This window comes from Blennius ocellaris (assembly GCF_963422515.1).
Source record: "Blennius ocellaris genome assembly, chromosome: 10".
Classification (NCBI taxonomy): domain Eukaryota; kingdom Metazoa; phylum Chordata; class Actinopteri; order Blenniiformes; family Blenniidae; genus Blennius; species Blennius ocellaris.
The window spans coordinates 19,251,157-19,276,146 of record NC_137659.1 but is presented as its reverse complement, the minus strand read 5'-3'; the positions used below and the strand labels follow the sequence as shown (position 1 = coordinate 19,276,146).

Sequence of the window (24,990 nt, the reverse complement as noted above, 5' to 3'; positions counted from 1 at the left end):
TAGAAAAACTCCACGGGATGGAAGTTCACAAAAGTGCTGCTTTTTGTCTCTTCTTCATCTTTTCACATTGTATTTTTTACTCCACTCCTTGTATTTCCACAGGTAAAGAGTCCCTCTAAAGTGCACAGATGAGGTAAATGAAATTCTTCGCAAGAAAAAAAATACCAAAAAGAAAAAACACATTCGTATCCGTTCGCCAGGTCACACAGGAACCATAGAGTGCTGCATGTGTTGCATTTGCGACAACATTTCTTGCTGCACACTTGCAAGTAGCATGTCCTGATGTGACAGTGTGATTATTCCGAGTCTGTCCATTTCCCTGTGGGAGCACACACAAAGACAGATGTTCAGGCACACGAGGGCACCAGGATGGGAACCTGCGTCGTTACATCCAATTCTACACTTTCATACAGGCATGAGAAGTTTTCTAACGTTCAGGAGGAGTCCACATCGAGACCATTTAATGATCATGGGCGAACAGTGTCGACAACAAAGTGCAGCTCCGCTTGTTTAACATAACATCTATTCACCATCGAACCCCACTGAGTAAAACAAGTAAAGCCATGAAATAAGTGGATCCCCTGGCTTCATAATGCAGCTGTAGTCTTTGCAATATACTGCTAATTAATAAAAAAAATCTGTTGTTGTTTTTTCTAATAATTCACTGCATAAAAATTACTTATGCTTTGATATTTTACACTTGGACAATGCTCATGTACAAAGCATGAGGGACAGTATTTTAAACAAATGAAAGTGCAATTATTTTGAAGTCAGACTTCAGCTGACAGTACTGTTTAAAAACACTTCATAACATTGACAGACTGATGCTACATCTGAACTCTAAAATGTTGACCCTCATATGTGAGTAGACTTCGGCAAAAAGTTTAGACAGAAACAGGATCTTAAAGCGATAGCAGCACAATAAATTTAAATTAAACGCACAGGCGGTCTGACTTAAATCCATTTTTGGCACAAAGTGAGACTCACTGGTGTGTGAGGCCGAGGAGGCTGTCCAGGCTGGTGTAGCCCGCTGCTGCCAGCGTGTCGCGGTACCTCTCCAACCCGATGGACTGCAGCCACTCACACGTCGACCACTCTGGCACACACACCTCCGGTACCACCGACACACACATGTCCGGACCCAACCCCGACTCCAGCATCGAGCTTGTGGGCCTGTAAACGCAGACAAAGCCGTCAGAGATGCCGCCGCCGCGCGAAGCGGTGTGACCTGCACGTGTTGGAACAAGTGTTTGGCGATGCTCACATGTCCATGATGTATCTGTCCCCTCCCGTTCGGCGCAGCGTCCCGGGATTACGGATGAGTTTGTCCAGCATGTTGAGTATCTGGCTGAAGGTGGGTCGCTCAGCTCGCTCCCTCTCCCAACAATCCAACATGAGCTGGTGCAGCACCACGGGGCAGTCCATGGGAGCAGGGAGACGGTAGCCCTCCTCCACCGCTTTCATCACCTGAGAGACGGGCACACGGAGGAGAATTCAGACTTTTTGCCGGAGCAGCTTCGCAAAGCCTCAAGAGAAAGTGGTAAATGTTTGTTCTACTGCTGTTTAACCACAAGCTGTTTTCGGTGAAAGACACAAATATAGCTCTTTCGGTTTCTATCCTGAGGTTCAACGTCGACTTTGTTTTCAAGAAGGCTGCGTATTGTGACATGCTCGCATATAAATTGCTCTCACGCTGCTTTCACAGCACGGACAAGTTTTTCAAACGTTTTATGTGACATTAAGTTGCTTCTGCTATTGAAATACAGTTTTGTGCTTTTATTAATGCTCAGAACAACTTCCCCCAACCCCTCCATAGGCTAGTCTGACGAGGACGCTTGTGAATTCTTGATCTGACAACACAGTTTTTGACTGTGACGTCTTATTTAGACAGAAATTCTGATCATCGAGGCCTGAAAGCAGTTTGAATCGAACACAACTACAGACAAGACTGTGGCCATGATAGCAGCTCAGTGAAGATACAAATTGACGTAGTTATGCTTCAGATTAAAGACTGACAAGACAAGCTCAACACACTGATGTTTACTAAATAGCACTTTGACATTTAAAAAAAAAAAAAGTAAAGTGCATTACATATGCAATGTATAATAATGGTAAATAAGTATGACATACTGTATGTCATCTTAGATTTTGATGATAATAAACCACAAGTAGCAAAATGCCACAAAAACACTGATTTCTATTCTGAGGAATACAATTTAAAACAAATAAATAAGAGGAAATTGCATGCTGTGGCACATACCGTACCACTAGATTGTCAAAAGGAATTGTTTTTCACTTAGTATTCTAATGCACTGTAATGTCTTTGCAGGATGAAGAAAACCAACCACTAAAAGACATCAGTCAAATAGCAACTGTCAATTAAAATTCACAAAGAAGGAAAGCGGAAATTTATTGCTTCTTTTTTTTTTTTCATGCTTTTCTGAGATTTCCCCTGTAGTGTCTGACCACCAACTGCAAATCATTTCAATCTTTTGCAGATGTGGGCAGCTCCACTGTGCTCAGTGTGTATTGTGGACTTTCAAAGTAAGTATGCAGAATGCTCTAAAATCAACCAGATTTGGCAATTTTCAACAGTATTACATTTCAAAATCTGGTGCACATTGAGCTTTAGAGCGCCACATTTAATCCTGACCCAGGAACAAGCATGGAAAAGGTAAACAAGAGCTCAGACAGAAGAAACTATCAACCGTAAACAGAGAAAACTGGTGGAGTTTGACACATTTCATCCTTTGTGATGTTGTAGGTCAACCACAAATGGCCCAGTACAGACCAGCTAAAAGAATCTGTACATCTTTTAAGGAGATCTCAGATTCCAAACCGATGCACCAATACCAGGTCAAAGTAGTAATTGTTTAAGTAGACCTCTTGTCTTTTTCTGAAACAGATCTGTACTAATTCCTTGTCAAAAGAGAATATATTAAGATGGATGAAAATCCCCACACTGATGATGCTCACTAGGAAAATGATCTGCGGCAGTTGAAATCAATCATGTTCAAATATTTCCATATTCCAGACAACCTCTCTGACCCACTAGAGCTGAACAAGCTTTGGAAGCAAAGTTCCTGCTGGTATTGCAAAATTTGCTCTGAAACCTGATTTTTCGGTCAGATCTCAGAAACTCTTCAGAAAAAAAAAGAAATTTGTCACAAATGTATAATGTATAGTGTGTGTGTGTGTGTGTGTGTGTGTGTGTGTGTGTGTGTGTGTGTGTGTGTGTGTGTGTGTGTGTGTGTGTGTGTGTGTGTGTGTGTGTGTGTGTGTGTGTGTGTGTGTGTGTGTGTGTGTCAGCATGTGGAATGACGCTAAGCAGCAAATTCCCTCTCAGGTCACAGTATTTATCCACAATAAAATGTGCACTGATTGGTGAACTACTGGACCTCGGCTTGCTGCCCTTCCTCTAAAGGATTTCAAAGCCAGATTTGCTCATTTTCAAAAAGCGCAGAGGTCAAAAAACTTTGACTCAGATGGCATTATGCAGAGGACAATTTATATTCCTCCTCTTAGTATTCTCTTAAAATATGCTAAAGAAGAGGTTTTCATTTACTCCTCTATGTGCGTACTAATTTACGTCCAAACTGTAAAGTGAAAGTTCTTGGACTTGTGTTGGAGGGAAAGTCACTGCACGTGAATTGCATTTATGAGGGATTTGAATAAATAGTTGTCACAGAGTATAATGCCCCCGTGAGTTATTGAAATGCTTTAAAACTTGTGTTTAATCGTTTGTCTTTCAGTTCATTTAACTTTTAGATTAATAGCCCGGGTTCGGCCAGCACATACACACCCTCACAGATAGCTTTTATGTAAATCACTACATTGGCTATATTATGTAAACTACTTCAAAACAAAACAAAACAAAAAAAAACCCTCCTAATTAAAATATTAACTTAACACTGCATATATAATTCCACATTTCAAAAACAAAATACAGAGCCTGTCATGCACCAGACTAAAAGAAGCAGCGGCTTACATCCTGGTTGTTCATGTCCCAGTAGGGTCTCTCTCCATAGGACACCACCTCCCACATGACGATGCCGTAGCTCCACACATCACTGGACGTGGTGAATTTTCTGTAGGTTATGGCTTCAGGAGCTGTCCATCTGATGGGAATCTTCCCTCCGGGAGAGAGGTAAGTTCCAGTGGCCTCCTAATTCACAGGTAAACGTCACAGTGGTTTACTGAGTAACGGGACACAGACTTACGAAATCGACACGCACACGTTTAACAGTGCGACTTGGGCTGACTTCACAGATGTTTCCAGGTTACATACAGACTTAAATACATCCGGTGTTCTATTCTTGGTGGTTTCTCTCCAGGTATCATTGCTTTCACACTCTTCCCACAGTGGGCCAGCCTCCATGCAATTCGCAGCTTTCAAACAACAACGTCCAGCACCTGCAGCTGACGTTTCTTTACTGTTGTTTGATCATCAAGTGACTATTCATTGCTTCCACCCAATGTTTGACTGGCTCACTCAGGTGTCTGCAGGTCACATCTAACACTGTTGTGACGCAGAACTCATCATAACACTAGGAGCTGAATGTTATACTCCATATATAAGAAAACCCACGTTTTTTTAGAGCTATTTTCAGAAGAATGAAAAAATAATCATTCAAATATATTCACACCACTATGGTAATTCATTTGTTGAGGGAAAAAAATAAATGGCCCCTCTGGAAACATCTGCTCTAAGATTCTTATACCGATGTCGTTGCAATTGTCAAATTCCATGATGAGTGTGGTTTCCATGAGTCACAAATCTTTGGCAGCATTTAACAACAAGCCTGTGAACTGAAGATGGGATCGCACATAATCAGCCTGTCACTGTGTAAACCAGCTGATAAAGAATCAAGATTCTGCAACCAGGTTTGTCTTTAAAAACAAACGATTTTCATCTATAAAGTCAATTGAGTACTTTGGTGTCTTACCCTTGTGGTGTAGGCGGCCTCGGGGTCGTCCTCCAGAACTCGGCTCAGGCCGAAGTCGGACACCTTGCACACCAGGTTGCTGTTGACCAGGATGTTTCGAGCTGCCAGGTCTCTGTGAACGTAGTTCATGTCGGACAGGTACTTCATGCCTGAGGCGATGCCACGCAGCATCCCCACCAGCTGGATCACCGTGAACTGGCCGTCATGTTTCTGAAAGGTCAGATGGGCAGGTTTACGTGGACACCTGCATGGCGCAGCACTGTCATGAGCGTCTGTATTTCAGACCAGATTTAGTGCTAAGTAAGCATATCTAAGAAAACACTGCCAAAAAACTAAAGAATAATTCACCTGCAAATCATTTGACAGAGCCAATAAGATATAAATAAAGAATTCAGGGGAAATATATTTCCTTTGCCTTTGCAGACTCCTAATCTCCAGGACTGTTGTTATTATCTCCTTCATCCTTGTATGTCGTTCTGATGGCATACATGTGCATTGGCTCTTTTTTACATGAACTCTGCTGCTGGGTTGATTGTTTATCTTGTGTTTTGTATTCTGTATGTTATTACATCTTTCATCTTTCACAATGTGGCATAAACAAGAAATAAAACAAACTGCATTGCAAGTCAAGGGGAAACAACAACGTATTGGGTGCATACCCGAAGAAATGCATCCAAGGATCCATTTTCCATGTATTCTGTGATGATCATCAATGGCTTACCTAAATAAGTAGAGTTGAAGATTGAGCTAAAGGATGAGGTCGACTCAAAACAAAACAAAGTGTACTAAACGAGCACTGGCAGTACTCACATCTTGTGACGACGCCTTCCAGGCGGATGATGTTCGGGTGGTCAAACTGTCCCATGATGGAGGCCTCAGACAAAAAGTCTCGTCTCTGTTTGTCGGAGTATCCTGCCTTCAGGCTCTTGATGGCCACGTAGATCTCTCTCTTCCCCTGCACACGCAGCCTCCCACTGCACACCTCCCCAAACTCTCCTGCACATAGCAAAGAGCAGTGTCAGCACCAAGTGTGTGTGTGTGTGTGTGTGTGTGTGTGTGTGTGTGTGTGTGTGTGTGTGTGTGTGTGTGTGTGTGTGTGTGTGTGTGTGTGTGTGTGTTAGTGAGCATCAATGCCAGGCTTACCCATGCCAATAACTTTCTCGATATGAATACTACTGACATCAATTTCTTTGGCAAAGTCGTGGATGGCCTGGTCCGGGTCTTCATAGGTGAACGGGTCAACGTAGATTTTAACTCCTACCATGAAGGAGGCATGAGACGGAAGGGAAATGAGGAAGGAGGAGGAGGAGGAGGAATGCAGAGGAGGGTGAGAGATATGCGTTGTATAACTGCATATGTTATGTAAATCTATTTGGCAGTATGTTGAGAAAATATGTGCAGGTGGATCTGAGAAAAGAGAGGAAAAAAGAGAGCATCCATCTGTCTCTTCCTGTGTGCTGTACCTGGGTTAAGATGCTTCTCCTCCTCTGAGTCCTGCTTTGTTTTACTGTACTTGCTCCTCCTGACGAGACACAAATGATTGACGTTTCACACAAAAGCCTAACACACAATGGTTTTTACTTTAACTCCTCATGTTTTTGTTTTCATTTCTACAGTGAGGTGAGCTGACGGAAACAAAAGAGCATGTGTCACATTAACTTTGTGTGCCTGGTTTATTTTATTGATTGGGCAACGCCTTCATCGGGTTTTTAAGGATTCGGCGCAATAGAAAGCAATGACAAAGAGAACAGAGAGGGACGGGCTGCAGGAAAGCTCCAGATGAAAGCATTTAAAGGAGGGAGGGGAGGAGGGGGGGGGGGGCGATGCCTCAGGTTGCACAAGATAAAAGGTGTTTTCCATTAAACAAAGAAACTGTCAAAACCACCTTTGTGGTTGGGCAGGTGTGTGTGTGTGTGCATGCATGTGTGTGTGTGTTTGTTTGTGGACACCCGCGCGTGCTGGTGAGCGCGCACGCCAGCGGAAGCTGACACACAAGCCGTGCGGCTGAAGAGACAGTAATGACAAGTCAGGGACAAAAGGATTATCACTGTCTCCACTCTAATCCCCTTTAAAAGCTCCAGGTAACACAGACACATTTTTTAAGCGACACAATCGCAGGGGGAGCGCGAGCGCTGTTTGTGCACGCACACAGATATCAGTGCATGCACAGATTGACGACCTCAATCCATTCTATAGGTCTGTATACCTGCCTATGGTGGTCCGTGGCTGCAATTGTGTGTGTGTATGTGTGTGTTTGTACCTGCGACTAATGATGAACACAGCTGCAGATATCAGCAGTAAAATTCCAACCCCGCTGACAGACAGCAGCAGGAAGGCAGAGTTGACTCCCTCTCCAATCAGTGGGAAGGGATCTAACAGGAAGGGCAACAGAAATCACAAACCACAAACTTCTTCACAATGCCTTCAGTGGGTTGTGTAAAAGTCCTAAATGTCATCGCTTCAATACCTGAATTGGTGGAGAATTCGAACGGAGCGCTGAACTCTCCGTATCCGGCAGCCGTGCGAGCGCGCACGTGAAACACGTACACGGTGAGCGGGCTGAGACCCGTGACATCCACACTCTGAGAGAAGGTCCTCATTATGCGGTAGGACCTTTCTTTCTGATCCTGATTAGACAAGACAAAAAAAACCAAAAAAACCAAACAAAATAAAAACCCAGAGCTCTGTTTTCAAAGCGTGACTGCAGATCTATCGCTGCTATCACTGAAAAACAAACAGCATGCCGGCATATTGACATTCCTGACTGAGCTGCATTAACCTGCGAGCGACTCACCTTTTCATAGAACTTGACCTCGTACTCCAGGATGACCCCGTTGGGTCGATCGGGCCGTTGCCACGACAACGACAAACTGTGCCTGGTGACATCAGTGGCTTGGACGAACGACACCGGAGAGGGAGCTGAGATGGAGAGGCAGACGATTACAGATAGCACCGTGACAATAGCCTAGCTTCTATTGAGAGTGACACACTTCATACCCTCAGATGATGCCAATGAGGTCTATGACAGCTCAGAACACAGGCCTTTGTGTGCGTATACTGCTTGTTTGTCGCAGATCCCATTGACCCAGTGCACCTGAGAACTGACCCACATCTCATTCCTTCCTATTCCACAGAGACATTCTCATTCTCTGCACTCTCTCTCTGCTTACATCCTTCCATTTCCCCTCCTTTTATCTGTGGCCGTCCTCCTTTGAGGCTGTTCATATGATATTGGGCCATATGGTAGTGCAGGTTGGACTTGACACATCCCAGGCATACTCTCATGCTGCGCGCACACAGCTAAGTTATTTCCCCCGGGGCACCTGGAACTAAGCAGGTGTGCCGGTTTCTAAATGCCACCATAAAGAATTAAAGCAATGACAGTTGAGATGTAACAGCGTGCAAAACAAAAAGAAGAAGAAGCTTACACTGGAAAGTAATGGAGAGCATGTGTGAGGGACGCCACACACCAGCTGACACCCTCACGAGCAAAATGAAACACTTCATAAAAAGCAACTGATTTTTTTTTTTTTAATACTTCCGCGGTGAAGCACCGAGGAGGAAAAGTTCAGCCGTTGTTAAACAACATGCTGCGCAAGTTATTTTGCAAACGAATGTTATGATTCACTTTTTATATCTACTTTCTCCTCAATCAGCTTTGTCTGTTTGTATTTAAGTCAGCGATTTACATTTTCCAGAAAGCTTTCTGACATGCTTTTGCTAACAGCCCTATAATTAATTCAGCTGTTGTTAGGTGTAGGAGGACAGAATAATAACTATGACAACTATGACAGTGATAGTACAAGAGTCTCGAGGGGAAAGGAAGATAAGAGGCTGTAACTGAGTTTCAGCACTAAAAAGTTACAGTAAGCGGGCACCTCTGTAGATTAGACGATGGACACGTTCAGACCTGATTGTTAACATTGATTTTCTTTGATGACAGCCCATCATAGCATCATAAAAGCAAAGCATTTTCTCATTGAACCCTGGACTGACCTCTGCTTAAGTTTTCCTGGATGCAACATCAGAGAGTTTTTAAAACCCATTACCAATGAAATGCATGTCGGCTCATTGTGAAAACACAATCGCTACATTGGGAGCTACATAGGGAACATGCAAGTAAAGGGAAATTCAGTTAATTTTCCTTTATCAAATATATTCAAAATCCCTTGGAATCCTTAAAAGAAAGCTTATGTTTACAGATCACACACACATAACTCAATCAACATGCATTGTTTGAATATTTTTGAATATCACAATGAATGAGGTGATCTTGTAGCTATTTTTCAACAAAAAAGGATTTTCATGTGATGTTTTTTCAACAACTCCTTGATATACCCTGCCTTTGCCCACAGTTTTTTGGGATTAGCTCAAACAGGATAACGCTGGCGAGAAGAAAGATGCTTCTCAATAATAACAGAGCCAATCTCATACTAAATATTGAATGATAAACATTATACAACAGTGTTGGGAGTTATTTGATTTTTTTCGCCTTTCTTTTGTTTTTCTATATCACTGGGATGTAATCATGTTTAAACGATGTCACACGCACACACACGCACGCACGCACACACACACACACACACACACGCACTTCACAATGCAAACCAACTGTGGGAACCTAAAACAATTTGGAAGTCTTAACAAATATTAGTCTTTTGAAGAATTTGTTTTAGTTGCTGTTTTCACAAAATTGTTATTTGCTGAAGCATTTGAGCGTCAACACTATATTTGGAAAGGACCATAATATACCTAAAGTGTATATATATATATATATATATATATATATATATATATATATATATATATATATATATATATATATATATATATATATATATATGCGTGTGTGTGTGTGTGTGTGTGTGTGTGTGTGTGTGTGTGTGTGTGTGTGTGTGTGTGTATGAAAACCACGTAATGCTTTTATCTCGTGTAAAAATTGCAGGGAAGAGTTTTATGATATCTGAGTGTTTTAAAATACTGTCCATCTGTATCAACATACAGAGCTGGCTTACTTCATAGCTCCTCAATTTTGAACATTACTCAGGGGGCCTTGCTTCCCTCTGGGCCCTCATGCAGCGAGCAGCAGTTTGTAATTGTGCTGACCCACTTACTGACAACACCTATAAGCAGATTTTGTGTTTCTCCTCCAGTCAACAATCTGACGAACACATTCATCATCCACATCCACTCCTCTTTCTCACCGGCTTGGTTGGTGGTGACGCTGACGGACACGCTCTGCATTGCCCCTGCGCCACTGGCCAGGGAAACCCCGTTGCGTGCGTGGACAATGAAGGTGTAGTGTGTGTGGGCTCGGAGCTCACTCACGACCACCTTGGTGGTCTTCAGGCCCGCCTGGCTTGGAGAGAAGAGCACGTCCGAGCCGCAGGGCAGGCAGAGCTGAGAGGTGGAAGAGGAGCCCGAGCCAAGCCGGGGGTAATCGCCAGGCCTGCTCTGGAAGACGCCTCGGCCCAGCTGGACTTCAGGTCCCACAATCCCCTGGTCTGACTGCATCCCCAGGCCGCTTCGCTGAGCCTCAGGCTGGGAGAGACTGCGATTCCTGGGTAGAGCTCTGCCGGCAGTTTGACTGTAGCTGTTAGTTTGACAGATGAGACACTCCAGACTGTAGCTGGTGTCACTCCTTCCACCCAGTCGGCGAGGGGGGGCCCACTCCAAGACCACCGAGGTCTCATTCACCACCGAGATGAGCTGCTGCGGGGCCGATGGTGGCTCTGGAGAAACGAGGAAAATGCTGGAAAATGAATAAAGCCAGCCATATACTGTACATGAGCAAAGTGGAAGATATATGGGGAATGTGGGGAGCGCTTGGCACGGTCTAAAATGTAGACATCTGGCATTAGACTGAAAATCATTCAGTTCTGAGATCTGTTTGATGGGTTAGATGTTTTCGTCTGTGGCATTTATTTTTTTTATGTGTGCCTCAGCAACGTGCGCGTGTGTATGTGCGTGCACGTGTGTGTGCCCCTGTGTGTTTTCATTTTTTCCCAAGCCAAAGAAACCATGTGCCGCATATAGGCATAATTAAGTTTAAGACACACAAACCAAGTTCTCTAAGTCTGTCACACAGGACCTACTCACAGACTTAGTGACAGAGACAAAGAGTGCAACGGAGAGAGAAAAAGGAGGACATTTATTCACTCTCCAATGTCTTTAGTTATCGCTCCCAGACAGGATGTAGATGGTGGCTTACTCATAAGTAATGGGATCCTGAAACAGGGGTGGCATTCACACACATTTGTGCTACCCTCTGTTTGGTAAAGATAGTCTGGGAAACAATGGCAGTTTTTTTTTTCCTTCGCATTGCATACACGTATTTTAAGTTTTTTTACATCTGTGTTATGCTGCAAATATTTGTGCTTGAGCGTGTGTTCTTACGGGTGCAAGCCATGGAAGGGGGGTCAACATCTGAACGAAAGTATCCAGAGTGGCAGTCACAGAGAGTTGCTCCATCTCTGAGTGAGAGGCTGTGTGGAGGACATTTGGAACATCCCGGGTCTGAAGACTTGGCCTTGTAGAAACCAGCAGAACAGGCTGTCGAGAAATGCATGAAAACAGATCAGCTAACAAAGTCAAACTAAAAGACAGTGCTAAAATTACTATTCACAGAATATATAACTAAATAGTTTTGACTGATTTCTGGAATTTGTATAAATGTGACAAGGCAATACTTTTTTTTTTTGTTGCTTATTTTGAAAATATTATTGAGGGTAAATTGTTTGTAAAAAGCTCAAAACATTAGCATATGACATTCATACGTGGTGCGTGAGAAATTGTGATTTTACGCCCTCAAACATCCTCCAACCAAAGGGTAGAAAGACACATTTCTGGCATTTCAGTGAGAGTTTGAAAGCATCAGCGTTTAGCTGGCATTCCCTGCATTACTTGTACTTTATTGTCTCTTGCTCACTGTAGTAGAATCAAAAGTTTCACGGGCAATAAACTACCTCTGCAACAATTCGTACAATTTATCATTTCACCATCAGATAAGCATAAACTATTCATATTTGATGGTTTTCTTAGTCATAATGAACTCAGTTAGTGACACCAGCACATCTAATGTAAACAATCAAACATGTGACATGATTCGGTCTGTGTGCTTTCCACATTTTTCTAAATCCACTTTGAGAGAGACATTCAGCACATTTACGAGGTTCCAACAATGCAACCCAACACAGCAGGAACACACCGCAAGGCATCTTTAAAATTGCATTCATGATAAATGAGCTTATACCAATTAAGGTTTACCCTGCCGCATGCCGAAGGCCGTGTAGCCAGCATTGACGTGAGGTCAGCAGTGTCTTGACCCTTGATGCAAGCTTTTTTAATTTATTTTATGTTGACCGCTTGGACAGAGAAAGCATGTTAATTAACATAATGTATATATTTCTCTTTGTGGGGATCATGATACAATCATACGTGGCTGAAAAGGAAAATCTTGAGAGCGAGAGAGAGAGAGAGAGAGAGAGAGAGAGAGAGAGAGAGAGAGAGAGATGAAGAGGCACAGTGTGTGAAGGAGGGGCACATCTGACTTCTTTTCTCTTTAATTTTGATGAGCCAAGAAAGAAACACCTAAAAGAACATTTACAGATCAGCTCCCACTCACACAGAGAAACCAGAAACACTAGAGCTGAATACATCAAAACTCTACAGTGCAGGCAGCCCACACAAATATAATTGACATTTAAATATATGAAAGAGAAGAAACCGAGAAAGAGAGAGGGCGAGAGAGAAATCTTCTCTCTGTATATCAAGGAGTTCATGCATTGACAGAGCAACAATGCAATAAATGAGTACATAATTATACTGCTTGACATCCACTGGTGAAGCAAAGGAGATGGCAACGCAAGACTGGTTAGAGCAATTTTTTCTCTCTTTAATTTCTGAAGGAAATCCTTCATTTGTTTCTAACGCAATCAGTTCTTTGCCACCTTCTTTTTCATCATCATACCCTATTCATTCTCCTTCCTCAATCCCACCATCATTCCCAGTTCTCTCCTTATTCCCAGCGCTTTCACATTTCCAAGGGAGATGAAGACATCCCAGTGGGAGTGGAGAGGAATGTGGGGATGATGCCTGTGTGTGTGTGTGTGTGTATGTGTGTGTGTGTGTGTGTGTGTGTGTGCCGGTGTTCAAGTGTGTCAGTATGCTTTATGACAGGCTCATCAGTAAATGAGAAGGAGGAAGTCTCCTCTGTAATCTACTCAGACCAACTATCCTGGCCCATCTGTGTGAGCCTCCACAGATTTGCTCTTTCACACACTCATTTGCCCTCCCTTTCACATTTCACAATCTCCCCCATTCGCTCTCTCTGCACTTCCTCCTCGACCTCCACTTATCGGTCTTTGTGTCTCTGATAGCTCGCTCACTCTCGCCGTATCTCCATATATCCTTCTGCTCTCCAAGTGTCAAGCCATGAGAAAGCTTTGATGTTGGCTGGTATCGTTTTCTGCTCTACATCGAGGCCAATTTAAAAGAGACGGCACACAAGCAGTCAGACAACTGGCCAACTGAAACCTGTCAATTCACAAACACATTTCCAGCTGGTAAGACAGAGGCTTTCATCGGGACATTGACTCATCATACTGTGTCGGTTTATGTAATTAAATGTAAGACACGATACGGTATATGTTGTTCTCTGGCTGCTTTTTTTAATTAATTTTTTTATATTCCTTTGTCTTAAATCATTAATGCAGGAAAGTAAGCCCTTAGTGGGAGAGACAGCGAATCAAACTGTGAGAGACCGAGCAAAGAATTTGACCTGCTGAGGACTTAAAAGTTGATTGCAGGCCTCAAGACGACTCTGCCAGGGGCAGCGCACTGCTTTTGTCTGCTTCGCGCAGCAGTCCTCTGTCCTTGTCTCCGACACAGAGGACTGAAAGAAGGACCCAGAGAAAGAAAACCATAAACTTCCTTTAGCGCCCTCTCATGTCTCTATTTTCTCCAAAGCCTTTTGTGTCTTCTTTCGCGCTGCTTTCCAAGAGAGGGGGTGGCGAGCGCTGGTGACCTGGAATAAGAGCTCATGAGGGTGTCATTAACCTGACATTAACCCGACGTTACCGAGGGCCGCACGAGAGCCTGAACTCGGCCAGTAAACTGCCGTACGCTGACGCCTGGACGCGCTCGCGGGCGCAGAGATAAGATAAGATGAGAACTTGAATATAAGCCTGCCGGCACATTTATATTCTCCCTGTTAGACAGGACAATAATTACAGTGTAATCAGCTGTTTGGCTGCTTGAGACGAATTAGAGAAAGTGACAGAGTGTAAATGAAGGAGAGGGCTGAGTGGAAGAGAAAGTAGGGAAAAAACAAGACGAGGAGCGAGAGATAAAGAGGTGAAGAGAAAAAGACAGAGAGAAGAGGAGGAGGAGGGGTAGACAGGAGAGGAAGGTGCCCTTTGATTACTATCAGCATTGTCTGCATTTGCATATGCATTCTTGTGCTACCTAAAATGCAAATGCAGCTCATCGCAAATCCAGCTAAGAGCTTCGTCGGCACACTGTACTGCATGCATGTGTAAGGCTGCGTGTGTGTGTGTCTTCTCCTTGACCCCATGTTATCTGTCATCGGCCCCTTGTTCCTTCTCAGCAGAGGGGTTGGAAAGGAGGAAGTACCCCCGACCGCTTCAGTCCGACACCTGTCGAGGTGATGGATGGAAGGAGGGATGGATTGACAGATTGATAGACTGTCACAGTGGAGGGAGGGACACAATTAATCACTGAGGTCATGCCCTCTTTAATTAAAGCATGCACAAACGCTGGAGATAAGATGCAATCGTTTTGTGTTTCTACTGTATGTCTTCATTAAAAAAAAAAACTGCCCGGCCCCAAAATCACCCCGACATTCCCGTGTACGTCACTGCCAAATGTATCTGCTTTTTTACAGAGGCACTTGCATCTTAAGAGTTGGTTTGTATTTAAAACCTTAAGAATGCACTCAGTGGAAACCACAGCTTTAAGTTTGTCTAAATTTAAATATTCACAAAAACTGGTGGTTTGAAGGGAAATGTGTGTGGATCCGTGTGAGTGTGTGTGTGTGGATCCGTGTGAGTGTGTGTGTGTGTGTGGGTGCGTGTGTGTGCCTGCCCAGAGCCAACACTGTGAACATTAGCATGTGAATGGGGCTCTACAACAATACTCCACCACACACTCCTCCCTATCAGACACACATCACCCCCCTGCCTCCAGCCGCTCCCCCCCCCCCCCCCCCCCCCCCCCCCCCACCCACCCTCCCAACCAGCCCTGACTGTGGATCAGGCAGAAGAGTGGAGAAGAGAAAGAAAGGATAATGAGAGCAAGACAGAGAGAGAGTGAGAGTGGGGCTTGTTTCCATGCCAGAGAGCTATAGACAGCCTGATGGAGCTGGCAAGCCTCCTCTACATTAGGAACAACCTGGGAGAGGGAGACAATAGCACGCGCACACACACACACACACACACACACACACACACACACACACACACACACACACACACACACAGACACACACACACACACACACACACACACGCTTTGATTGTGATAGTGGAACGCAAACCCCCCCACACACCTGAGTTTGTCTCACTTCGCACAATCACTTATGTCATTCCCTCGTCTTTGCCTGCTTTGACACCTGCCATATGTGCACACACACACACACACACACACACACACACACACACACACACACACACACACACACACACACACACACACGCACGCACACACACACACACACACACACACACACACACACACACACACACGCACACACACACACACACACACACACACACGCACGCGCTCCTCCTTCTCATTTCGCCCCATCACACTCTTCTCCAGGCATTCCTGGGCAGTCCTCCAAACTGTGAGTGTATTGGAGGGAGGACTTTGTTAAGCAGAAAATCAGAGATACAGTACACACACGCGCACACACACACACACACACACACACACACACACACACACACACACACACACACACACACACACACACACACACACACACACACACACACACACACACACACACACACACACACACACACACACACACACACACACACAGCGAGGCTCTGTAAATCTGCAGCCCAACGTGTTCCGAGTCCAGAAATGCGAATCAATGATTAGAGAGAGACGGAGGACAGCGATTACCCACTCCTTCTATCATCTGCTCACTCTTCCTTTCTGTCATCTCTCTTTCAGAGTGGCTGTCTTTCCCTCTGCCGTTTGCTTCTTCCTCCCTCTCTGTGTCCTAATGCTTTCTGCGGTTGACGAGACACTGCAGGTGCGTTGGGAGAGAGGCACGACCATGAAATCGCTCTGGACGGAAGGAACACAGAAACACCACGGACGCAAACACACTCGTGCACAGAAAACATTCCTACCCTCCCAGGCAGTGAGAGAAATTCACAAGAATCAGACGATGGAGAATGATAATAATAATAATATAAACAAAAAACAAAAAAAAACAGGCCAGAGCGGAGACAGTGAAACAAGAAAGCAGAAGGCTCCCACTGTCGCTCTCCCTCTCCAGCCCTACATTTCAAATTCTCTCTGTTGTCCCTTCTCCGCCCGCCTCTTGTCTCTCCTCCCTCGTTTCCGATGCTCCCAGACGAATTGCAGCTGTCAAACTTTTGACGTCTTCATCTACCTCGGTCATGACCCTGCACTCCGCAGCTAAACTCCCTCAATGTGTGTGTGAGTGTGGAGCTGTCAGTCAGCCGTTTTGACGTCTTCATCGGGCTCAGTCATGACCTCAGCCTTAACCAGGGGTTTAGAAAAGAGGGGGAGTTCCCTCTCTCTTGTGTTTCTCCACTCGTCCCCTTTGCACCCGATGACGAACCCCCAGCGGGGGAGGGGCCGCGTTGCATTGACGCCTTCTGCTGTCAGTGGCCTTCTTTCAATCCCCCTTTTCACCCCATTCAACATCTAATCCCTTCTTCCTTCCCAGAGCTTCTCATCTCATCCTCTCCTTCCTCATTACTCGGTGTCAACAGTGAAAATGAACTTTTCACATTTCACCACTTTAACTAAGCCCAGTCTAGTTTTAATTCAGTTCAACTGGCATTTCTGGAGAGATTAAAACAACTATGTGTTTTTAATATTATTTTGATGAACAATATGCCCGAACAGAAGAGAGATAGTACATTGAAATATTTTCACAGCAGCACATAATAAGACTTTGGACATGTCAAGAGTCTGCGCTGATAAACTAAAACATTTAAGGATTTTTGAGTCTTTCTCTATATTTCTTGTTTTTGGAGCTAATATTTATGGTGAGTTCAACTAAAAAAGTGGAAGCAGAGATTACCCCCCCCCCCCCCCCCCCCCCCCCCCCTCCATTCAACTGTGAAGAAGTTCATCCTGGCCATGATCCTGATCCCTCCATGGTGTACTGGTCAGCAGTAAAAAACTCATCCCACTAAGATGCCCAAACGAGCGCTACAGGAACTCCTTCCTTCCTGGAGCCATCAAACTCTACAACTCTCCCATGTTAATAGTCTTTTTATAGACAAACCCTTCTCTGTGTCACTATTACATTTATTAATGTACTCTCAAGCTCTAACATGCAAATGCTGATACTTTTTCAAAAATGTATTAATATTTTATTCTATTTACCATCAATTATTACTACTCTATGTAGAACAGTGTTGTTAAGAACCCCCCCCCCCCAGGATCAATACATTATTTCTATTCTATTCTATTCTATTCTATTCTATTCTATCTTCAATAGGTACATTCCTGAAGGTAAACCCATTATTTATTTCACCTGTTCCAATGACAACACATGAAACGTGGTTTTATTCAGTGGTGTCTTTTGGCCAGGAGCAGTGGTTTTCCTCACTATTCTTATCTCTCATTTTGTATTTGACATATTATATTTTCCCAAACAAACTACTCTCTGAATGCATGAGTTATTTTTCCTCAGTATTCATTGCTCCGACTGAAAACAGGCAGCAATGGGAACGTTATCTGTCCCTTCCCAGTGTGCCTTTGTTTGAACCTGCTGACTGAGGGATGGCCCATGAGTGGAGAAGGATGAGAAAACTTTTGACCTTTCTGACGCGAAGAGAGACAGCTCATCCAAATCTCCTTCAAACTCCGCCCGTCCGTTCTCTCCGCAAAGTGTGAAACGTTTAGGTGTGTGTCGAATACTGCAGGGTCAGAGATTTTCCTGAGCGGCGCTGGATATTCATCCGGACTTTGATGGATTCCCACAGAAGCAGCTGCGCCCAGCCAACAACCTGACATGCAGTGAGAGCGGCGAGATGGAGACGGGAGGAGGAAGATAGATAGATGGCACTTCACATCTGCTGGAGGCTCACCAGTCAAGGGTCTCTCCTAAATCTTGTTGAGGAGGAACATCTTTCGGGCCTCAGGGACCACCCCACAAACCTCCTCCTCTTTTCAGTGGGAACAAATGGGGCAAACAGGCTAAAGGTTTTAGCGAGCATTTGTCACATCCAGGATTTTTTGGCTACCGTTCTTCCGTTCACAAAGAGGAAAAGAAGAGTCAAGTTTTTTTTTTTCTCTTTTTATCACCAACTGGCACCAACTGCATCCCTCTCTTTGTGCACGTCCCTCTGCCCCCCCCCCCCCTTCTCAGAGTCTCCTCTCTTCTCTTTGAGTTATGGGTCTGTTTGTTATACAATTAGTCTGCTGGGATAGGCTTCATAAATAAAAGCGAGGGAGGGAGCAGATCAGTGAGTTGTTCTTCCCCGTCTCTCCATTGGTGTCTGTCCATCTGTGTATGTGTGTGTTTTTCTTGAACGAACATGTTGTGTGTCTGTTGCTCGTGCGACTGACGGGAGACGGGGCCACATTGTAAAAAGTGTCTCCACCAAGTCTGTTGTCCCCCGATTCACGCCGCTCTCACGCCACACACAAACACACACATTCATACTCCTCACTATCACAACAGTCACTTCCAAACATTGCACGTCACCCATGCCACATGCATGTTTGCGAGAGGTGCGAACAGCTTGCAAATTCGCTGCAGTAAAGTTCAAACCAAAAGCGAAAGCAAGACATTTTAGTCCAGATGGCTGCGATTATGTCAGAGCACCTCTCACATCCGAGACCTGCGAGCTTCTATTAAGACTTTAAAGACTTTGTTTCTCGCTCGCAAACCGCCTTCAACCCCCACATTAAATGGGAGGGGTGGATGTGTGACTAATGCAGCTCGATCCATACAAAAAGATATCCGCAACTGGTTTAACCCGTGAAACTGTGTGGGTCTGAGTGGGATATTAACAAGAGGAACTCTTAAGCTTAAGTAAGCAAACTGAAAAGGAGAAGTTTGTCTCTAAACATAAAGAAACTATATTTAAAGCCTACTGATTTTTGTCATTTTCTGGTATAAATCATGTGTAAATGAATTCTTGAGTACCATCTTGGAGTGTGACCATGAGTCTGATCATCACCGTGAAGTTGCCAAGCAACACTCCCCCAAAAATTTAATATCTTTATTGGGAGCTGGTCCATGGATTTACTTTCTGGCATTCATTATTGTGGGCTCCTTTTTTTCTCATTTTAGAGGAAAGTTAAATGACTGAGAGTGGTGTCACTTTTAAACAAAAGCCACAAAATGTTGAAGTTTATCATTATTGTCGATTAACAGGTGGCAATCTTGACTGTCCCTTTAACCCAGACTTTCCAAACAAATGCCTTTTAAAGCAAGTGATGCAGCCCTCGGAGCAGCCAAGCATGTAGTAATTATTACACAAACCAAATCCCTTTTTTTTTCATCATTAGTGAGCACCTTGTTGAGCTCTAATGATTGTTTTTGTTGAAACATGGAGTCTGAAGCGGTGACTCAAGGGAAGCGTATATCAGGCGTACAGACTCAATGAGTCAGACCTCCACAAAAACAGACAAATTATGGTAAACTCACTCTGTTGCAGTGAGGATCACTTACATTTACATGTGCTGCCCTTTTCTTCATATCCTGGGTTGCAGAAACATCCACCAATGGGAACCAACCACTCGCCATCAGCGCCACAGTACATTTTAGGCTCCTCTCTCTCTTCTGATTGGTTGACACACGACCCTCTGACCTCCACCAGGGAAGACGTGTCGGCGCCAGTGACGGTGTCGGGAAACGTTGCCAGGTTACGGATGGTGAGTGGACAGGTTTTATAGAAAACTCTGACAGAAACCAGAGCGATGCAGGCACCGACGTCCTGAAAGGCCAGGTAGAAGCCCTTACGGGTTGTGACCTTGACGTCTCGCACCTCAGTGTTCAATTTCATGATGCGATCGCCAACATCCACCTGAATGGGAAGAAGATACACTTGTGAAATGAGGAGTATGCCACGTGAACTCTTCGCTGGTTCACCTCAGTTTCACCATTTGGCCGTCATTCACAGGGACTTTTATTGATTTAAGAGGTAAAATGCACTACAGTACTCAAATTAATTAAAGTAACAACTAAGCAACAGGCATTTCTGTGACTGCAAATCTGACACTCAAGATAAAAGCGCTTGTAAAACAAACTAGGAAAACTACAGCTAAGTGCCGGGGATTTCACTTCCAGATAAGAGCAAATTAAAGTAAGCCGATGAGGGAGGATAAAGAACTCAAAGTCTGTCTGGGTTGTTCAGTGTTACCTGGGTGAAGCTCTCATCTGCTGCCACAGTGTCCACCTTAATGAAGCTGCTCTCTTTGATGTAGCTCTCTCTGTCTTCATTGGACTCATGGTAGTACAGATTGAACGTCTCCTGCAAGACAAAAGGGAATGTAAAAAAGAAAAAAGAAAAAGAAAGAAAAGAAGGAAAGACTGAGGCATCTATTTATCATCATCAGTACTCATTTTTTTTCTCTTAATGTGATAATGACTCAAAGTGGATGCTGTGCTTGAATGACCAGCTGCTGTTATATATAATAAATCCCCATTAAAAGCACAGTCCATTTACTAATTAGCATAGTAATTAATGGATCAAAGAATTACAACCTCAATTTGAAGCATTTGCAGGGGGGAGTTTTGTGAAAACTTACTCTGACAAACTTGTGTCTTCAAGTGACTGACTATATTTCTGCCAATCCAACAATAATGAAAACCACAAAATTATGATGAAAGAATCATGCTAATCACTGACACAGGAGTTTCTTCCATGAGACTTAAAAAACACTTCTCAGGACTGATAGAACTATGGCAAAACAGTGTGTGTCAGTCTTCATGTTAGCCTAATGTGTCTAGTATGTCATTGTAGATATCCTGTTTTGACAAAAAACAAAACAAAACAATAAAACGAATAACGTGGTGATTTTAGAAACATTGGCAGCAACACTGTGAGATGAGACATCATGATATAGGTTTGATTCTGTTTAGTTTTACACATTTTATCCGATTGTACAAGATATAAAAGGCGTATGATAATGATCATCAAGGTTAAGATGGACAGACGGATATCAAGACCGACTAAAATCTCAACAAATAAAACGAAAAACAAAACAAGCTTTATAGGATCCTTCAATGAAACCCCACAGTTTCATGTTTCAATCTCTAAGTATTTCAATAAGTGGTCAATGTTTGATTGTACCTTGCAGGTTCCAGTGACGCCCGGCAAGCTGTTACAATCTCTGAGTGTGAACTTGACCTCGACGTAGACCCGCTGGGCGCCGGACCGAGGGATCCAGTCCGTCCTCAGCCAGTTGTTTTGATTGGGCTCCAGGACGTTACACACCTGGTATGTTCTGATGGGGATGTTCTTCTCATCCATTATGCTCACCTCCTCCCACTTCAAGCAGACAAACATATATATTATTGCTCCAGTTATCACAACGCCACACTCAACGCATGTTGAAGAACACCATATGTATACTAAGCAGCTACTGCTTGATATTATGCTCCATTAATACTTAACTCTATTTCCGGCAAGTCACTGGTCTGAGTGCAGTGCAAACCAACAAAACAGAATTCAACTTCAAACTTCGCTAGCAGAGAATTTAGTGCAAGAAAAAAAAATTATTGAGCTGCTTTTTGGCTGAGAGCAGGTTTTGGAAATGCTTCCTTATTAAAACACAGGCATCTAAAATGAAGAGTCACCAGTTACCAAGCAGCAATTTGTCCTGCCTTGTGTTTGATTGGGTGCTGACACTTAAGTTCCAATTGAAATGTAGATACATTTCTCACAAGCACCCGAACCCACAAACAAAGGAAGGTTTTCAAAACAGTCATTGCTGGCAGCTGCAGGTAATTATATAGATTGGAGAAAAATGAAAGTGTTGGAACGACCACTGTGATGACAGCAATGTTAAAGTGTCTGACAGCATGCTGACATGAATATGAACTCAGTAGTGGCGACTAATGGGATGCACATACCCTGTTATACACTGGGAAACTTTTTCACTCCGCTTGACAAACTTTTTGTGCTCATACATCGAGAAAAATAAACTCGGGAAACATTTCAGATGCTGCCGTGCATCCTCTAATGCAGCGCTGCCGTGTGAAGCCTCGCAGGCTAACGTACAGTCTTGCATCAATATTCTGCAGTGGACAGTGGTTTAGATTTGTTGCGAATCCAAGGTTTTTGCTGGCACATTTCCATACAAGTGAAGCAGGCTCAACCTTCACTGCACCATCCATCTCAATAGAGCCGATTATTTGCCTTGTACTGTGACCCTTCAAATGACCGCCGAGCCTCCCAACTCCAAATTGGCTTTTTATTGCCACTGAATAATAATCTGCCCTGTCCCTCATAGCGAGAGCTGTATACACACTAAATGCACCGTGTCCAAAGAGAGAAAAAAGAGTGGGAGAGTCAGAGAATGACAGTGTGTTTCGTGGCAGAGGGTGTGTGTATGTGTGAGTTCGTGTGTGAGAGAGAGAGAGCGAGAGAGAGAGTGTTTGTGTCAGACCGGAGCCCAATCGATAAGTCATCAGAGTCAATTTCATTGTTCAATATGGGGTTACCACTGATTAATTGATAAATTAAGACTGATGCATATCTTGCTAGATTTGTAAAAACAAAAAATAAAAAAACAAAAAAAACAAAAAAGGAATTGCCGCACAGTGAACATTTCACTTAATTTTTACTTGGTTTTGTTTTCAAATATGCAATTTTCAAGTCAAAATTTTTTAAACAATTATGTGGAGGTTCTGAAGCAATTGATCTGCCTTGACAATACTTGTCATGTTGCAGAGTTTTATTCTTCTGAAAAATCAGCACTGCCATTGGCTTCAAAAACCCTACATTGGTGTTGTGCTTGGTGTAACTGCATTTCTTTGTGCACTTCTTTGTGTACAGTATGTGAGGAGAGTGTGCACGCATGAGCAAAGGCATGTGCACATGCCCACGTCTTTGGGCACTGTCAGTATTTGCGTGTTGTTTTATTGTCTTTGTGGGGTAAGCCTGTATTGAGGAAGACAGCTGTATAAAAGCTGACAAGGGGTATGATGCCTCCTTGTCTTGTCTCCTTTGGAGTTTTTGTCAGCAGACAGAAATCACAGCTGTCAGGGGAAAAAGAAAGCTTTGCGCCTGCCCCAGCTAAGCAACGATGGAGTTTTGTATGTATGTGTGTGTGTGTGTGCGTGTGTGCGTGTGTAACTAAAAGATGAGGAGGGGGGGGGGGGGGGGGGGGATTGTGCCTGTAATCAAAAGCCCAGTGCGTGCAGACCAGGACCCTGTCAATCAAGCAGCATGTGAGAGAATGAGAGAATGGTGACTTAAGAAATAAGAGTCAAGTTCACCAATAACTCTTAAAAAAAACAAAGGAGTGAGAGAGACATTGAACCAAGAAAAGAAAAACAGAGAGAGAGCGAGAGAGAGAGAGAGACATAAATGGCAGATCACAATGTACCAACTACAAAAAGTACAAAAAGCTGAGGGGATAAAATATAAAACAGATATCAGATATTGCCAGGCTTTATTCTGGCAACTGCCTGGTAGTAAAACTCCCAACAAAATGACACCCACCACCAAGCTGGTTTATGTTTTTACTTGTGCCAAATGCAACGCCAGCAATCTCATATTAGCACTTAGGCTTGGTGAACAACAGCACATTTCAGAATCTGTGGGCTGATTATTTACAGCTCCCAACTCGAGTGTGTACAAGAGTGTGTGTGTGTGTGTGTGTGTGTGTGTGTGAGCGAGAGAGAGTGACTGTGTTTTCCAATCAGAGAACAGGTTGTAAACAGTGTATCTGTGAAATAAGAAAATAAAGGGCAGTTCCCACTCACCCCTCCCTCCGAAGGACCGGCCGCCCATTTCAGTTCTCCTGGCACTGTCCTGGTGTCCAACAGGGTCACTAAAGATGTACATATACAAGTTGTTTAAGGGCACGCAGGCTACAAGATTTCATAGTCTTTCTGCAGTGGAAATGCATTTTGAAAACATTATCCTATGAGATGACCACCACTCAAAAAGAGACCACAAAGCCCAGGACAAATGTGAAAGAAGCAGGCCATCTGTGACTGTTTCATTTAATCAAACCAAGTCGATATTAATTATGATTAATTTCTTTTTTTACATTTTGGGTTATTGTTATACATCTAAATTGTTCTAAGATATACATGTGTGGAGCCATTTTGGGATTCAAGTCTTTCTTATCATTAACCCATGTGTTAGTTTACACTATAGCAGCCACATCTATTGACTATATCCAACAGTAAAGAGCTTCGTGGCCCCACTCGAAAGTGAAAAAAAAAAAACCAAAAAACCCATGCAACCTAAACTAATCGAAGTCCAAATTGCCGTTAAACTGGCTAAATATCAGCACCTATGAAATGTTCTCAAAGTCCAACTTTGTCTGTGTTTCAGATCGCACAGATCCCCGCTGCAGTTTCTGATCCGGGACGCGCGCGCCGCGCGCTGCGCTTCTCTCGGCTCACGGGAAAACAGAGGAGAGGGTCTCACGCCGAGCGACGGTTCACCGCTCACTTACCTTCATTTGGCGGATAAATCCTCGTCCTCGAGCTTGAAACCAGTGTCGCTATTATCCAGACGGACGTCGAGAATGTTCGCCATAGATTCGCAGCCATGTGTGCCGTGTGGATGCGTGTGCGCTCCCCGCTGGCTCTGCGCGCTGGCTCGAGCGGCTCCAT

General features: G+C 43.8%; 1 protein-coding gene across 1 annotated transcript; it reads right to left on the bottom strand.

Moving 5' to 3' along the window:
- Window positions 1-201: 201 nt before the first annotated feature.
- LOC308135016 (ephrin type-A receptor 4-A-like) lies at window positions 202-24,990 on the bottom strand (the record flags this gene model as incomplete). Its single annotated transcript, XM_080502880.1, has 19 exons — window positions 202-319; window positions 988-1,173; window positions 1,265-1,467; window positions 3,989-4,165; window positions 4,947-5,156; window positions 5,606-5,667; window positions 5,757-5,942; window positions 6,090-6,203; window positions 6,410-6,468; window positions 7,207-7,318; window positions 7,414-7,573; window positions 7,741-7,865; window positions 10,151-10,678; window positions 11,343-11,498; window positions 19,864-20,218; window positions 20,555-20,665; window positions 21,488-21,685; window positions 24,127-24,194; window positions 24,831-24,990. 19 exons carry the CDS (start codon window positions 24,988-24,990, stop codon window positions 202-204), a joined length of 3,288 nt encoding a protein of 1,095 aa, XP_080359006.1.